Source organism: Eubalaena glacialis, chromosome 9 (genome assembly GCF_028564815.1).
Source record: "Eubalaena glacialis isolate mEubGla1 chromosome 9, mEubGla1.1.hap2.+ XY, whole genome shotgun sequence".
NCBI classification, from domain to species: Eukaryota; Metazoa; Chordata; class Mammalia; order Artiodactyla; family Balaenidae; genus Eubalaena; species Eubalaena glacialis.
This window is the reverse complement of record NC_083724.1, coordinates 4,009,527-4,026,854: the sequence shown is the minus strand read 5'-3', so window position 1 is coordinate 4,026,854 and position 17,328 is coordinate 4,009,527. Positions and strand designations below refer to the sequence as shown.

The 17,328-nt window shown below is 56.6% G+C and overlaps 1 protein-coding gene across 1 annotated transcript; it reads right to left on the bottom strand.

Moving 5' to 3' along the window:
* Window positions 1–9,204: 9,204 nt before the first annotated feature.
* LOC133098167 (ficolin-1-like) lies at window positions 9,205–16,061 on the bottom strand. Its single transcript, XM_061200885.1, has 9 exons — window positions 15,916–16,061; window positions 15,317–15,430; window positions 13,769–13,831; window positions 13,266–13,301; window positions 12,457–12,489; window positions 11,891–12,018; window positions 11,277–11,406; window positions 10,257–10,391; window positions 9,205–9,690 (listed from the first exon to the last, which is right to left on the bottom strand). The coding sequence occupies exons 1-9, from the start codon at window positions 16,007–16,009 to the stop codon at window positions 9,443–9,445; spliced, it is 981 nt and encodes a 326-aa protein (XP_061056868.1). The 5' UTR covers window positions 16,010–16,061; the 3' UTR covers window positions 9,205–9,442.
* Window positions 16,062–17,328: the final 1,267 nt, after the last annotated feature.

Here is a 17,328-nt window from a genome sequence, read left to right as displayed (position 1 = left end):
CATGGCTTTCTCTGGATATATGCCCAGAAGTGGGATTGCTGGATCATATAGTAATTCTATTTTTAGTTTTTTAAGGAACCTCCATACTCTTCTCCATAGTCACCCATTATGTGGCTCTTACCCCATCTTCCAACTCTTTTTCAGTCTTTCTTGCTGTCCAACAAACCCCCTTTCATTTCATATATATATATTTTTTTGACCTAAGTCTGCTGGTGATGAATGCTGTCCTTTTTTGTTTTCTGAAAACGTCTTTATTTTGCCTCACGTTCAAAGAGTATTTTCACTGGGTGTAAAACCCTAGGTTGGCAGGCATTTTCTTCGAGCACTTTAAACATGTATTTCCAGAGATTCCATTCTTTCTGCTGAAAGTCTGTTGCTCCTCTGAAGGGAACGTGACTTTTTTCCTCTGGCCGTTTACGAGGTTTTCTCTTGGCCTCGATGGTTTTGCCACGATGTGCCTGGGTGGGATTTTCTTTGAATTTGTCCATTCTCTCCACTCTTTCAAAGACTTCAATTACACATATGAGCATTTTTTCCCCCCGTGTTCCATGTCTCTCATGCTATTTTCTGTATTTTTATTCCTTTTTTCCCCTCCACATTCAGTCTGGATATTTTTGGTTGACCTCTATTCCAGTTCAATAATAAAACCCTTTCCTCTGCTAAGCTGCCAAAACACCTGCCCAGTTTCCCGGTATTGGCAAATGACCCCAGGCAAAGATACCCGCAAATACAGCCACCCGATTTCTATTTCCGTTAGACTTTATTCTGGGAATTCCTTGCAATTAGCCATCTCTAATGCCTAGGAAGAGTACCTCTGAACTTCGTCCAGCTTTTTATTTATTTTCAAAGGAAGTGTGGTGTTCATTATCTAATCCATCATTCCTGGAAATGAGAGCCTGAATGTACAGTTTTATCTTCTGATGTGAGTTATTTTCTCATGGCCCTAGAGTTTGCTTGTTTAGCATTTTTTAAATCGTCACTGAACATTCATTTGAGGAAATGGTCATCAATCCTATGGTTGAATACTTCTATTCTAGCTGGTGTTTCGTGGCCACAATTTTGAATGAACACATCTAAGTACACAGCTTTCTCTCATCTGTAGGGTTTTCTAGAAGTAAGTTCCTGGTGAGCATACTGATTCAAAGTGTGTGCACTTTGCTTTAGGACATGACACTGTATGTGAAAGACTAAAATCATAAACCACTTCACCATAAAATGATCTACTTAAGCCATGTAAAAAGTCACTGTAATAACTAGATCTTAATTCCGCATTCTTTTTGGACACTTGACTTCCCTTTTCACCTGGGTCACTCCTGCCTGTGCTCTGAGGATTGGCTGAGAAACTGGGGACATGTGCCTCCAAGGAGCCTGGACATGGTTTGGGGACACGCTTGGTTGTCACCTCTGTCCACTTGACATGCTGCCACGCAATTCCTACCATCGCTTATCTTCAGAATCAACAGGAAACTTCAAAAAATACAGGCTCCAGGAATCACCACTGAGATTTTGGTTTCGCAGGTCAGAGATGGGCCTCCTGAATCTGTATTTTTTAAAATTTATTTTATTGAAGTATAGTTGATTTACAATGTTGTGTTAATTTCTGCTGTACAGCAAAGTGATTCAGATACACACACACACACACACACACACACATATATACATTCTTTTTATGGTCTTTTCCAATATGGTTTATCACAGGATATTGAATATAGTTCCTTGTGCTGCACAGTGGGACCTTGTTGTTTATCCATTCTATAAATAATAGTTTGCATCTGCTAACCCCAAACTCCCACTCCATCCCTCCCCCAACCCTTGGCAACCACAAGTCTGTTCTCTATGTCCTGAGTCTGTTTCTGTTTCGTAGATCAGTTCATTTGTGTCATATTTTATATTCCGCATATAAGCGATATCATATTTGTCTTTGTCTGAATTAACTTCACTTAGTATGATCATCTCTAGGTCCATCCATGTTGCTGCAAATGGCATTATTTCATTTTTTGATGGCTGAGTAATATTCCATTTTATAAATATACCACATCTTCTTTATCCATTCACCTGTTGATGGGCATTTAGGTTGTTTCCATGTCTGAATCTGTATTTTAAGTGCCTCCGCAGATAGCTCTGAGGGACAGCTGGGCTTAGGACCCACTAATATGCTAGTTTCAGGGCTAAGTGTGCTGTTGGATGATTTCAGGGCAAGCAAATGAAAGCCCTGGGCCCTCTGGCCCATCAGAGCAGAGCTTGTGTGAAAGGAGACAGTGGTGCTACAGGGGATCAGAGCTGAGCTAGTTAACAGGAAGACATTTGGGTTAGAATCCCAGGGACACAGGAGTGGTGGAGCCAGACGGGTTACCAGCTGAGTGCCCGGGAGACACCCAGGCCGCTCACAACACTCAAGCTTCTCAGACCCAGAAAGTCCTGCTTAGTTACTCGGCCACTGCACCAAGAGCCTCCCAACCTGCCGGATAGTCGCGGTTTTTGTTTTGTTTTCTGAAGATGCGTTCTGCCCTTGGCTCCCACGCCTCAGCCACCAGCTGATAAGTCCTTTCTGAGGTGGTGGGGAAACAACTTGGACATCCTGCTGCCCAGGGCACCCGGCCCCCTCCAAGGAAGGGCTCTACGGAGAAGCAGGGCCAAATCCACAGGAGGAGGTGCTCCCGGGGTCGCTACAGCTGCCCCTGGCCTCACTGCACGAGTTGTGCAAGGCGACAGCGAGCTTCCCACACCCGCAGGTCTTTAGGACCAGATGGAACGGGCATCCATCGGGGGCTGCAGAGGCGCTGGTTCTTGCCCCACATGAAAACGTGGACCGGAGCAGCTGCGCCTCACTTCCAGTGCCAAGATTTGATGATTTCTATTTCCACCCCAATTATAATTTAGGACACCCCTCTTGCAGGCGCAGGACTCTGGGGGGGCCGTGTTCGCTCCCTTGGGACAGATGGACGTTTCCAGATGGTGCCTGGTTCTCCCAGCTTCCCGGCTGGGACTTGTGCCACATATTGGGGTGGGCGGGTGGAATTTGCAGCCTCCCGCGAAGCTCCAGGAATCAGATAATTGGCCGCCCCCCACCCATATGGCTGATGAGTCACCGTGACAATGACAACCAAGTTGAGTGGCTCAAGGGTGGCGGAAGAAATGGATAGGAAATTGACGGGAGGCAAAGTCGGCTCAAAGCCCAGAGTGGGATTCAGGATGAGGATGAGATTGTGGATTCCCCCTCTCCCCTCCCTGCACCCCATCCCTCACCTAGGCCGCCTCTTTGTAAAGGTAAGTGACAGCTGACTATTTAATACACAACTTCATATCTCAGGGCTGTAATGCAATGCAAACTTGTCTTGGTCGCAGAGGGCGTTGGGGGGCGGGTCAGCCCTGCAGTGATCCAGACACCCCCTCCCGGGAGGCTTGCTCAGAGCTTCCAGGCTTGGGCAGATAGGATCTTACTCCCAAGGCTGAGTAGCTCTATTCCAAAAAAAAATACTTCACTGCTCGTTGGAACTCAAGGACTTCCAAAAAGTCCATCTCTTATTGTTTGGGGTCTAGAGCTGTTTGGGGATTTTCCAACTCGGTAAGACCCCAAATTCCTGGACACTTTATTTTTTGCTGCTTGCAAATGGCTCAGGTCTTCCCTAGGCTCTTTTCTTGTAACGCCTCCTCAGACAGCCAATACAGAAACACACGCCACTGAAGTTCTGGATTTGCAGGATCTTTCCTCGGAGCCCCAGAGGACGCTCCATGGAACTGCTTTCCAAGTTTTCAGAAGCAGCACTTGCATCAAAAAAAAATTTTCGCCCTCTACCCCATGCTCTGGCTGCCAGGCTAATGCCACCAATTGAGACTTTGTCACAGACGCACTGCTCTTCTGATGTAACTTCTGCTCAAGACTTCTGGGTTGACAGCTGCTGTAACAAGCAGCCCTCACACTGCAGTGCAGGGCACACGCAGGTGGGCTGAGGGCCTTGGGCTTCTCGAGTGGGAGACAGCCCGGGGGTCTCTAGGGCTGGTCCAGCAAGAAGCTGCATGATGTCTGTCAACATTCCATCTGTAGCTGTTATAAATGTGGAAGTCCAGCCAGGCTGGGCAGGCAGTGAGGAGGTGATGGAAGCCTGACTCCTGTAAGGACTCAGAGCTTCAGGCTGGGCCTGGAAGAAAGAAACACAGACGTCCCTTGCGTGTCACCCACTGCCTGAGTCTTTAATTTATGACGTTTGTAGGGTGCCCCCTCTAGACCAGGAGCTCCTTCAGAGGGCAGATGGCCTCACCTGCCTGCCAAAGAGGGCTTTGTGGTCGGCAGACACCTCCTGACGGATGGCGAGGTGGGGGCTTGATTTTGTCTTTCTTCATTAAGCAATTAGAACTGCTCTAGTGGAGAAAAGAGAAGGCCTTCCCTGGCCTTGAGGGAAGGGGGTCCAGGTTTGGGGTTTTTCCTCTGTTGCTAGTGACTGGGCTGCAGTTTTAATGGCCACTGAGCCTCCTCTCAGGGTGACCAACCCTCCTGGTTTGTCCAGCTCTGAGGGGTTTCCCAGGATGTGGGAAGTTCGGTCACCGGGAAGACCCAGGGTGACCAGGACAAGGTGGTCACCTCACTCTTCCTGATCAGAGGCTATGGGGAGAGGACAGAAGCCACAGGGCAAAGGGCACTTTGGGTGCAGGGGGAGGAAGGGATGGGAGAGGGGCCTGTGAGCCCCAGGGGTCCAGGGCAGTGATATTCCTCTGGGGATGGGGTCACGCTCCCACAATGCACAGCTCTTGCTTGGTGGCAGGCCGTCCTCTTCTCCCCCGCTTTCAACCGTTTCTAAGAATGTTGTTCCCAGCTCTTCGATCCCATCCTAGGTGATACCCCCTCCTTGGTTGCTTTAAGGTGCAAAACTCAGACCCCAGGGCACAGGTGTGGACCAACCTGTGCAGAGAGGAGCCCGGCTCTCTCCTCCCTGGTTCCGGACGCTATGGCTTCGTGAGCGCAGCCCCAGCAGCACCGCATCTGTGGTGAGTAGCATGGTGCTCCGTCAGGACCCAGCCGAGCCTGAAATTCACCAGATGGCCCCTTGCAAGTCCTTTTCTTGTAAATAGCTCTTAAGGTGTGGGATTGTTGGAAAAGCTTGTAACCTCAGGGTGAAGGGAAGGCGAAGGGGCCCGAGACCAGTGGATTCCGGTGGCCAGGGCAAGAGTGTCAGGCTGGTTTCGGGGTTTGGGGCCAGTCCCAGCTCCCAAAGTTCAGCTCTACTGGAGGGAGGGGGTGATGCTCCTGACGCCAGGAGGGAGGGGGAGGAAGCCAGTTCTCCCTAGAGGATTCTGATGGCAAAGAAGGCAGACAGCATGGCTTCAGTGCTGACCCCGCAGAGCACACCCTGGGCGAGTGTGAGCAGAGGCGATAGAGGGACAGAGCCTTTGCCAGAGCCCTGCCCGCCGAGGGGCGCCGCCCTGCCGTCTGGGTCTGTGCGCACAGCAGAGCGGGGCCCCAGGGACACAGCTCCCGACACCCTCAACGGAGCATACGTGGCCCAGCCCAGCTGCCGGAGGGGCAGGGAGGGAAACTGTGGGTGGGGGGTGGAAGTTCCAACAGCCACCAGCCAGCGGGCTCCACCTCCCAGGTTGTGAAACACCCACCGGAAACTGAGGCTTGGCACAGGCTGGGGGGGGGCGGTGGGCAGGCCCTGGAGGGCAGCCCTGGAGCAGGCAGAGACGTGGCTGGGAGGGAGTCACGGCCAGCTGGGGAAGCGTGGGGGACGCCCACGCCCCCGGTCACTGACCCTTCGGTCTGTCCCAGACCCCACGCTTCTCACTTATGATCCTCACTCCACGGGGTCCTCAAACCCACCCTGTTATCCCGAGCCACGTGACAAAGAAGACTCAGAGAGGTCAAGTGACTGGCCCAAGGTCACACAGCCTGGACCTGGCAGAGCCCAGGGAGTCCAGGTCTGTGTGGACACAAAGGCCTTGCCCTTCACCAGCTGAAACAGAAACTTACCAGTTCTTGAGATCGGCCAGGTCTATTCCGGGACCCCTCACCTTGGGAGTCCCGAACTCCAGAGCCCACAGACAGTACTGGGTGGCCAACATGGGCCCTGTAAACCCGTGTTGACAGCTGGCCAGGGCAGGGAGCCCAAGGTGCCGGGTGGGCACCAGTGCCAAGGCCAGGGAGCCTGCAGAGCCCCGGGCTCGGCCCCCCAGCCTAGCCTGGACTGGAGCGGAAACTGGGTGGGGGCCAGGAAACAGCAACAATTGAGTCAAGAGCCCCAGAGCCACTGGGTGCGGGGATGGAGGCTCCCAAGTGTTCCATCCATAGGGCCACCCCCGCTGGACGGGAGAAGTGGCCTTCTTCCCGTGGGGAGAGTGTAAGGTAGACAGAACCAGAAATCAGACTGGAGTCTGGGAGGAATTGTCAAGGGACAGAGTAGAAAGGGGAGGGGACAGGCGTGTGTGATGCTGTGGAGAATGGAAATCCAGGGGAGGGGGTGCACCCTGTCCCGGGGCGCTCTAACTTCAAGGGAGGGGGGGGTCTCTTGGAGATGGAGGCCAGCCTCGCTCACCTGCATCTGGACGACCGCCCTCCCCCCTGCAGCCTGGATTTCTGGGTGGGCTGTCAGGACCTTCTAGATAAATGGTGTCTCAGTGGAGCGCATTTCTGTACCAATCATCAGGGGTCCCTGCCACCAGAGCAAGGTGCCCCCTAGGCTGGGCCTGTGCCCTCCCAGACCACAGAGGTCATGGCCACAGTGAAGAATCTGGGGCCTTTGCTCAGGACCCCCAAGTCCTATGCCTCCCTTTCTGCCAGAACAGACACCAAGCCCTTGGAGGAGCAGGAGGGCAGGGCAGGGCCAGTAGAGGGATGGGGAGAGCCCAGCCCAGGGGACATGCCTGGCCTGGGTCCAGGCTCCAATCTTGCCCCAAACCCCTGCTTCCAGGGGGCAGCCTGAGGCCCTGAGACAGCTCTGGTAGCCTGCAGGAGCCAGCTCTCACAGGGGGCCAAAGGAAGCAGGACCAGAAGCTTCTCTCCCCAGGGCCACCCAGAGCCAGCTGGTCCTACGGTGGCCCACGCAGCCTAGTTCCTCAGGTGCCCAACAGCCGGTTACACCTTCCCATGGTCCCACGTGTACAAGCACGCACTGCATACAAGGCGGATGCACATAAAATGCAAGTGAATTATTACATGAGGTCAGTTCCCTAAGTCCCCTTGCTCTCCCGAATCCCTTTGACCTCATTTTCATAAGTACGTAAAAAAAAAAGTCTTATCAAGTCCCAAAAGCAAAAGAGTATTTGTAAATAAATTACAGCAACAGTCAAATTAAATGTTTCTAAAAATTGTCTTTTTTAACTCTTAGCCCATCTCTCAATTAAGCAGATTTTAAACATAACACTTTTTAAAAATTTCTGGTTTGCCAAGCAAAGCCTGTTTCTGTATTTAATAGTTTTATTTTTGCCTTCCGCAACAATGACAGGGCAGTTAAGAAATTAAGTTTTTTCTCAAGAGGAATTTCTCAAGATTTAATTTCACAACATGAGTTATAACTTCAAAGTTAGGACTTCTGGAAGGGAGGGTCCTTTCCGGGAAAATCTTGGTTCTAGGACTGAAAGGCTGAGATACAAGATCAAATTGCCTGTCCTGCCTTTTCCAGCTGAGCCAGTGGGCACTTCTCCACTGTTGAAGGCTTAGTCCCCGTGAAACGGAGTTAGTGGGGGCAAGTCAAGGTGCAGGGTGCCTAGGAGAGCTCCCAACACCAGATCACGATCCTGACCGTGGCTCCTGGGGCGTGTAGGTGAGGTCTTTGCTGCTCTCGAAGAATGGGCAGCAAAGCCTAGGGCTGACGTGTGAAGAGTTGCATTATGTGTTCCCTGGCAAAGAGACTGCACCCCTCCAGGAACTGTCATCCTGCCAAGACGTCAAGGAACCAGGTCTTCAAGAAAAGAAAGAGATGATTGGGTATAATTTTATAGCAGCAGAATCCTGGATCTAATATTAACCATTGTATTTTACAGTTTGACAGTTTCTGTCCTGGGGACCAATCGGGGCCCCTGGGTGAGAGGGTGTGGCCCCATCCTCAGGCTCGGGGGAAGGAAGGGCCACGCTCTCTCTCCTGAGCCCACTCCCCAGGCCCATCCCTCTCTGTCCTGCACTGGCTCGTCTCAAGCCTCTGGGCCAGCATGAGGAGCAAGGGTGGGGATGGATTCCAGGAGCAGTGGCTCCTGGTCCTCAGGACACGGCACCTCCAGGCAAGGCGAGACAACCATGGGCCCTCTCCCAGAAAAATCCCAGACATGCCACGTTCTATGTGGCTTTGCATGGTTCTTAGACCAGCTAGGACTCATCTAAGGGACCCTTGGGGAGCAAGGATGGTAGTAACCACCTTGCACCTTTCTAGATTCTCTCCGAGTAGATGATGCTGCCAGAAGGACACAGGCGGGCTTATGAGAACCCAAATAGTCAGGCAAGGGTTAGGGACCGGCCAGCGCCAGGACAGGCTGGCCACCTGAGGATGGGGGGCTTCTTGGTGTATGGCGGTGGAGGCAGCAGGAGGAGAGAGTGGGACCCTCCTCAGCAGACACAAGTACAGGTGCTGGGGGAACTGGCATCTCTCAGAGATGGCTGCCTGGGAAGTTGGAGTCTCCCCGCCTGCAGGTCTGTGCTGACTCAGCTGTGGGGCGCTTTGCACTGAAATCACTCTCTCCTCTCCTGGAGCGCTCCGATCAGCCACAGCGGCTCCTGTTCCACTTCCTTCTTTATTGGTGGTGAGGGATTCCCAGGCCACCATCACCCTTTATGGGTAATGGGGACCCAGGAGCCTGGGCGGTGCGGATTAGCGGGGACAGCTGGGGCCAGGAGGCTGGGACCGCACTTCACCTCTGAGCCTGGGGTCAGAGGACACTTTCTTGAAGGGCTAAGGGTAAAGACTTTAAGATGTGTGGTCACACGGCTCGGCCTCTGGCCCTCTACTCAGCCTGAGGTTGAAAACTGCCTGGAGGCAGACAGCAGCCCGGCCCGGCAGGGAGAGCGACACTTGACTGGCACGCAGCCCCACGTGCGGGCCGTGCTCTGTGACTCTGGCCTCAGACCATCGGAAACACCTTCAGCCCAAAGGGCACCTGCAGAGCCAGGTCACGGGGACAGATGGACAGACAGGGGCACAGGTCAGAGCATGGAAGTGACGAAGGAGTCCCATGTCTGCTGTCGGGTAAGCAAGCGTCTTTATTGAGAATATGTGTGTCTGGCAAGCTCTGGAGTAGCATTTTCTCTTATCGTCGTGAGTGGGACAGAAGGGTTGGAAGTCAGTGGAGGCACAGAGCGAGAGCCTCCTGCCCAGGGCACAGGATGCGGCTCTTCTGCTCCCATGAGGATAGTGACGCGGAGGTCCGCAGCACCTCCCTGGGGAGGGCTCTGGACCAGCTGCCCCGCCGGGCCGTGTGCAGAGGGAGCTGCTCCCAGAGGCTCTGGCCGGCCAGCCCCGCCCTAGGTGGCCCGCACCTTCATCTCCGACACCTTGTAGCTGTAGTTGTACCCCTTCCCTGACCTCCAGTTGATGCCGTTTGCAAAGCTCTCGTGGGGCCCCCCAAGGTAGCGACCGTTCAGGTTTGACACGTGACAAGTGTTGTACCACCAGGCCCCCTGGTACTGCACTGCACAATTTGTAGTACTTTTGTCGCTGTCTTGGTCTTTGGTGGAGAAGGAGTGGTTGTTGTGGGACGTCAGGGAATCACCTGCTCAGAAGGAAAGGTCGCCTCATTGGCACACAGGGCTAGGAGGTCCCCGACACTGGTCCAGGTCAAAGCTGCTGTGTCCGGCTGTGCAGGTTGCACACTGTGCAAATCCAAGGGTTGCCACTCACATGACCCCAGGGAGCATCCCTCTGCTGATGCAGTGGCCTTGGTATCCCCTCATCTGGTCTGCTCCTGCCAGCCAATAGGCATCCTCTCACTTAGGGGGAGAACTCTTTCATCCTCAGGGGAGAATTCCAGTAACAAGAGTGGGAATGGAGCCTTCAGGGAAATGGGCTAAATTATCATCCTTCTCCATTTTTCATCAGTAATGGTAGTTAATAATAATGCCATAGCTTGTTGGACTTTGTCATGGGTCACATCAGCCTTGTGGGTACACTTAGGTGTGCGTAGTATTACCTTACTGTGTGGATAAGAAACTGGTGAGGTTAAGTCCCCAAGAACATCACACAGAGTAGGCAGAGCCAGGACGCTCAGCAGGTCCTCTCTGCTTCCCCAAACCCCGCGCTGAAGCCCAGGCCACTGCTGTGCCCCACCCGGACTCTCACCTGCACTGCCCTCGACAAAGGCTCCCAGGACCAGCTTGTACTTCTCTGCCTCACCCGCCATCTTGAATGACTGGTACTTGGCAAATTGGTGGTTGCCCTCAAAGTCCATGAGGTCTACCCGGAGCTCGCTGCTTCCTGTTGGAGGTGGGCGCTCAGGTCCCAGCAGAAGGGACCCTTTGCCTCCAGGCACGGGGGGGATGGGAATTTGGGTTTTAGGGGATGTCTGAACTTGGCATCGGGGACAATTCACCAGGAAGGTGTGAGAGGCTGGGCTGGTGTGGTGGGAGGACCTCAGGGATGGCTCCCTGTTTTCAAATAGCTCCCCTGCTGTTGCATCAGCCATGCCTGAAATTCCACGGTCAGTGTTCCTCGGATGGAATGAAGCCTCGCTCTAGTTTGAAACCCTAAATTCTCCTGCAAATAGCTGTGAATGCCACGGCAGGAAACCTTTGTATGTGTAGTTTCTTCTGTAAGAATTTCAGGCATATGAGTGGACACCATCAGGGTTGCCATGAGGTAGTGGAAGAATTAAGAAATGATTTACAGGTTTGTCGTTGACCTCAGGACCAGCTGTGAAGCTGATTCTGTGGAACGGAGAAGTGGGGTGAGGGGGCCTGCGTGGGGACCGCCACATGCACTGAGCAGGAGAGGCAAGGGAGGGGGCTCTGAGGGCCTAAGGTCCCAGTTTCAAGGACGGACCAACAGTTGGAAGTGGGAGAAGGGCCACCCCAATCCAGATGGCCTCCTCCTCACTTCCGACTCTCGGGTTCTAGATACGATCGGTCCCGAGACCAGAAGTCGTCTTCACTCCAATAATCCACCTCCTCCGATTTGAACACTCAGAGAGTGTAAGAGAATACATGTCCTAGGTTCTCAGAGTAATAACCCTTCCTGCTGTCAGACGTGACCACCCTTGGGGCGAGGAGGGGCGGGGTCTTCTGGTTCACGTGGCCCAGGGCTAAGGTCAGGGGCATGTGGATTTCAGGCACCCCACCACAGAGCTCCCGGCCGTGGCCCTACCCTGGGCGGTCAGGGCGTGGATGTTGTCATTCCCCAGCCAGAACTCTCCCAGCTGACTGCCGAAGCCCTGCTTGTACGCGGCCCAGTCCCGGTAGAAGTCCACAGAGCCGTCACTCCTTCGCTGGAAAACCTGCACACGACGGGGAGGGCTGGGGAGACGGGACCCCACTGCCGCCCCCCCACAGGGCACCCCGGCCACACGTGGGAGCAGCATTGGTAGTTCACAGGCATCACAGGCCGAGGACCAGAACGTGGGTCTCATCAAAGAGCCCAGGGGCAGTCAGGGACACCCACATGGGACCAAGGAGGAAATGGAGGCTCAGAGAGGGCAGGCGACAAGCCCAAAGCCACACGGCTGGAGAGGAGTGGGCACCTCCGGGCCTGAGCCCACCGCCCTGAGCCACGGGACTCCTTCCCACATGGGTCCACACCCCCCTCCCCCGACATTTCTGATTCTCCCGACCTCAGTGAAAGGACGGGGTCAGCCTGAGCCTGGAGGGAGTGGACGGTCTCACAAAGGCCACTAAAGAGTGATCTGCCACCAGGTGAGCCTCCCAGGCACGCCCACCCCTGCCCAGGAACCCCACGGCCATCACTGGGTCCCCCCCACTCACGGTCCACCCCCCGCCATCCACATCCATGTCACACAGCACGGTCAGGGGCCGGCAGTCGGGCAGGTAGATGGTGTGCCAGCCGCTCAGAAAGTGCCCCCTGGTGAGCAGCTCCTTACAGGTCCGAGGTCCTGGGAGGGGAAGCCGGGGAATGGACGCCAGGACAGGAGCTCTGGGCAGGGCAGGGGGGAGGAGGAGGGGGGAGGAGGGAGAGGCAGGGACACCTGCCTGGGGGAGGGGGGCTCTGAGTCCTGGGACAGAGACGCAGCCCCCAAGGCCACCCAGCTGTGAGGGCCAGGCCCCGTCTACCTGGCCATCCCCACCTCCCAGGGCTGCCGCCGCCTAGTCTCCTGGGCACCTGGCCTCCTCCAGGAATACACTCGAGTTATCCAGGCAACGGCTGCCTATCACTCGGGTAATTGGGGAGTCAGATATGCGCAGAGAGGATTTTGTCCTTGGAAGGTGGAACCTGAGTCTGTGCAGCTGGCCTTCTTGTTGACCCCCCACTCCCCCGCCCCCAGCAGGATCAGGTCCAGGCGGAGGTCCGGGGGTCAGCGTGTGCGTGTCACCTGTGGCACAGGAATGAAGCTGCCCCGGCTCTCCTGTTGTGGTGAGAGAGGACATGCACGTCACACGTCTGGAAACAGCGCCCCGTGCCCCTCAGCCCTGTTGCTCCGTGAACACAGCGGGGAGAATGGAAACCATTATCCAGCTCTTTGCAGGACTATCAGCCTCCAGCCCTGAGGACCAGTTCCTAGACTCAGCATCACTGGGCTTGCTTGGCCCCCACTGCATCCGGCCTGCCCGGTGGCTGGCGGCCAGCACTGTCGCGTGGGACACTGGCTGGACCGCCGTGCCAGCCACCTCGCCTGGGCTTCACGGCTCACGGCGCTGGAGGATCAGCGCCCCCAGACGTATCGCTTTCCACAGCCCGTGTCTCCATCAGAGCCTCTGCTTGTGGACAGTATTGGGGAGCATTTGGGATGTGAGTCTGGGACCCAACCTTGCACTTTGTATTTGTAGCCAGAGCATGTGACTGTGTCTTGGAGTTTTGCCTTTTCTTATTTTTACAAATTTTTAAATAAATGAGCGTAAATCGAAATATATAAGCAAAATGTCCAAAATCATGTAGTAAGGCAGTATTGCCAGTCACCTGGGTCCAACTGTGGAGCCGCTGGGCTTTGAGTGCTCACCGGCCGCTGACAAAGCAAGCCGGGCTCAGAGGCCCCTCCTCCTGCACCCACCGGCTACACAGACAGGGCCCGGGGTGTGGTCTGAGATCCTCTCCCAGATGGGGCTGGGAGTGACCGAGGCCTCTGGGACCCCCCAGCCCATTGCGAAGCCTGCCCAATGACCCCAGGGAGGCGGAGGGGCTCACCTTTCTCTCCGCCCGCGCCCTTTTCCCCTCGGTCTCCTGGGGAGAGACAGGAGATGCACAGGACGTCTGGTCAGTGGACATCGACCCTCTGCTCCGGAAACCACCCAAGGGCTCAGTTCTTCGGGAGCTGGGGCGTGGGGGACGAGGCTGGGGCTCTGGGCACCACACACACATGCTCCGCGGCCCACACAGCTTTCCAATGCCTGGGTCTCAGCTGGGGGAGTTGGTGGGGGACCCAGAGGCCTGGATTCTTCCCTGGGTAATGAGAGGCTGTTCTGGACCTGGGGCCCCGGACCCGGGACCCAGTTCACACGCTGTCTCGAAGCTCTTTGGAAACAGGAAGCAGGACAAGTCCCTCTCTATCACTTGGCCTCCCTCCCTCTCTCGGTCTCTCTCCCATCTCTCTCGCCGCCTCCTCCCCCTCTCTCTCTGTCTGTCTCCATCTCTCCTGTCTCTGTAGACTGGCCCCGGGGTCCTGCTCAGGGGTCCTAGCTCTTCATCACCTTTGGTACCTTTGGGCCCGGCCGGCCCTGCCTTCCCGGGGACTCCGGGAGAACCTCGTTCCCCTGTAAATTCCAAAGACACATCTTTGAGGAAAAGGCAACCTGAAGAATTCCACTTGAGCGTCTCTGCCCTAAGGAAAACAGTCCTGACCCTCCCATCCCAGCTGCGGTATCCTCAGGATCACTGCCCTGGGACTCAGCCCGAGGGTGACAGCAGACAGTGGGGACAAAGCACTCACAGCCACCCGGCACGATGCCGACCGGCCGGCACGCCAAGCTCGGGCCCCAGGGAACCACCAGCGTTCTGGCTCCCGACCACCTCAGTGTAGCAGCCCAGGGCCAGGCCACCGTCACAGAGCCCCACCGTCTACTTGGGGGCTTGGGACCAACAGCACGTCCTCCGTGACCCTGTCACACAGGAGCCTCCGGCCCATTGGTTCTGGGAGGGAGGAGAGGCCCTGCCCTGTGCTCAGCCCTGGACGCAGGGGCGGTCAGGCGCAATTATGCATCCCTCTGTGGTGGTTCTCTCTCCACCTCCAGAGAGGAGGGTCAGGAGCCACGAGGCCTCCCAGGTCTGCATTATTGATGTTAGCAGAGGACTAGGACCACCCAGGGCCCCTGCCCCTCCTCCTGAGCACTGAGGGGAGGGTCAGGAGAGGCGGCCCCCGGCTCAGTCGAGGCAGCAGGACCATCTGCCGGCAGGCTGCCCTCCCCGGGGAGTGTGGGTGTGGGGGTGTGGGGCAGAGGGGGCGCCGGCTCAGCTTGGGGCCGACTAACCACACCCACTGGTGGGCAGCGCCCCAGACTTGCTCCTCCTCCCAGTGTCCCCCCCGCAGGATCCCCAGCCTGGAGCCCCTCGTGGTGAGCACACGCCGCCCTCCATCCCCAGGCCCTGACCTGGGTGCCCACGGCCCCTGAGCTGGATACCTCCTAGGACGTGAGAGGCTGGGGACCTCCGAGCTCGCCCTGTCTCCGGAGCCCTTGGAGTCCACTCACACCCAGGCCCGGGGCACTCACCCCTTGAGCTGGGTGCACACCTGCCCTTCATACCAGGCTCGGGGCCCCAAACCCCACAAGGGGGCCACCACGTCGACGGGAGAGGTGTGGAGCGCTCGGGGGCCTTCATTCTGAGTTGGGGTCCAGCTCCACCCTCCCTGGTGATGGCTGACTGCTCTGAGCCCCAGTTTTCTCATCTGCGGTACAGACAGAAAAAGCTGGGGCCTCAGTTTTCAGGTGAGAATACCGAGGTACGTAAGGCTTGGAACTCTTGCCCACGGCCACGTAAAGCCAGGGCTGGATCGAGGACCAGGAAGCGGGTGTTCCAAGAAAATATACCCAAATGTGAGCTCACAGACTAGCTGAGACCAGCCCCCTCCTCAGGGAATGACAGATCCCGGTGGGCCTCGGGGGTCGCTCCTGATGCCAGCTCTGAGCAGGGTCGTGACCCAAGTCCCCGACCTGAGACCCGCAGGGGGCACTGCCCACCTGGGGTCTAGTTTGAGAAGAGCCGGTGCTCAGTGACCCCCACCCCCGAGCCAGAGCACGTACCCTTCTGTCCACTGGCGCCTGCCTCTCCCTTGGGCCCTGCGGGTCCGGGCAGCCCCGGGCAGCCTCGGAGGATGGAGAGCTTGTCGGAGCCCTCCAGACCCACCAGCTTCACCTCTGCAGAGAGACACAGAGCGCCAGTCAGGGAGCTCGTCCTGGGCCTGAGAGCCCTGCAGAGCCGGTGACAGGCCACCCGAGCCACGGGGATCTGCCATGCGGCCACGTCGGCCTGGGCTCTTGGCTGTGACCAGAGTCACCCGTCTCAGATGAAGGGTCAGCCTTGCAGTGAGTTTCCCGCCTCTGGTGGGCACTGGTCAGGTGTGGAGGTGATGCAGGGAAGAGCCCTGGCCTTGTAGTCGCCCCTGCCTGAGCCACCCTCCCCCCAGCCTCAGTGCTGAAGGGTCAGCCCGGCAGTGAGGCGTTCAAAAATATTCAGTGTCCGCTTTTGAGAAGTGATGATTGCAACTCACTGTCATGAGGAATAAGTAAATTGTCCAGAAGGGCTTAGCTCGGGGCCCAGCACAGTTGGCTGTTAGCGCACAGGGCCTGCGGCTTTCACACCCGACCGCTGTCAGGTCCTACTCACCTGGTGTCTGACTCACCTGGACAGGTGTCGGGGGCGGAGGCTACAGCGCCCAGGAAGGCGATGGCCAGCACTGCAGGACCGATGGCCATGGCCACTCCACGCTGCTCCATCGCTCTGCTCCTTGCCGCCCGAGGAGCCCCGTGCTCTTATAGGGCTGTGGCCACGCACTGTCACCTCTGGCCCTGTTTCTCCTCCCGGTGGGGACAGCCAGTTCCTCCCCCGTCTTGTGGCGCCAGCTGGAGGTGGAAGCAGCCTCAGCTGGTTCTCTTCCAGGGCCCAGATCTTCCTTACTGAGCATCTGACTTCCGTGCTCCCTGTGGACCAGCCCCACTTCCCCTCGGCAGGGACACTTCCCTCCAGCCACCAGGCCCCCTAGGCCCTGCATAGGGAAGGGCCAGCCACCCCCATCACCCAGCTCTGCCCCGGCCACACCTGAGGCCTTCTCGGGGGCAGGATTTGAGGAATTCATTTGCATTTTATGGGCTTCAAGTCTACAGAAATTTAGAAAGTTCTCCTGGGGTCTAGGGTGGTTAGAGGGGAGGGGCGAGGAGAGCAGGATGTGTGTGGTGGAGAATTCCCCGGGCTGGTGTGCCGTGGGCTTCCGACTGCAGTGGACATGCAGCGGGAGAGAAGCAGGGTGGCCAGGCCAGGAGCATCGCAAAGCGTGGCCCTGGGACCTTGACAGAGGCAGGACTTGCACCCGACTGCAGCAGTTCCAGCCTGGGGGGAGTGGAAGCGGGGCCAGGCGTGGGCTGGGGTGGGGGAGGGCATGAAATTGCTGGGGGGGGCATTCGGCATCCGCCCCAGGAGGGAGCAGGCTGGATGCTTTTCCCACACCTCCCAGGGAAGCGCCACACGCTGGGGCTAGCTGTCACCGGGACTCCCGTCAGAGACGGAGGTGGCAAGTCTGTGCCCCCAACCCCATCCCAACAGCCCCTGTCCAGGTGGGGTGCTGGGATCACGACCCCAATTCAGACAAACTCATGTGAGTATCAAGGGTCCATTGGAGACAATGTCAATGTCCATGGGGGGTGTGGCCTGAGTCTATGACCGCTGCTCAAAGACCTCCACTCTGCAGGGGAGGAAAAATAACGTTCTCCCCACCCTCTGTGTTCTCAGCCGAGACCCCTGTAATGCAAGACGGAGTAACAAGAGAAAAGCACAGAGAAGGTTCTTAGCACAGGTACTCTGTCCATATGGGAGACACCCCGGGGAATGAGTAATTCCCCAAGGTGGCTTAGAATTCAGGACACAGTACCGTCTCAGTAGGGGAAGGGGAGGGGGGCAGGCGTCTTAGACAAGAGGAAATGGTTTTAGGGAAGGGGCCTGGGCCTTGCAGGGCAGGCGGAGGTAGGCTAGTTTGTGACAGTTTGAGTGTGGTGTCCACCTCTGGTCTCCTCTCCTGTAAGGAATCAAGGGTCAATCTTCT

What these genes read in the sequence shown, in the direction of transcription:
- LOC133098167 (XM_061200885.1), bottom strand. Translation starts at nt 16,009, where the DNA reads ATGGAGCAGCGTGGAGTGGCCATGGCCATCGGTCCTGCAGTGCTGGCC. An exon ending in GCTTCATTCCTGTGCCACAG is followed by an intron (nt 12,019 to 12,456) that starts GTGACACGCACA and finishes TTCCCCTCCCAG; the next exon opens with GACCTCGGACCTGTAAGGAG. An exon ending in CTTTGTCGAGGGCAGTGCAG is followed by an intron (nt 9,691 to 10,256) that starts GTGAGAGTCCGG and finishes CCTTCTGAGCAG; the next exon opens with GTGATTCCCTGACGTCCCAC.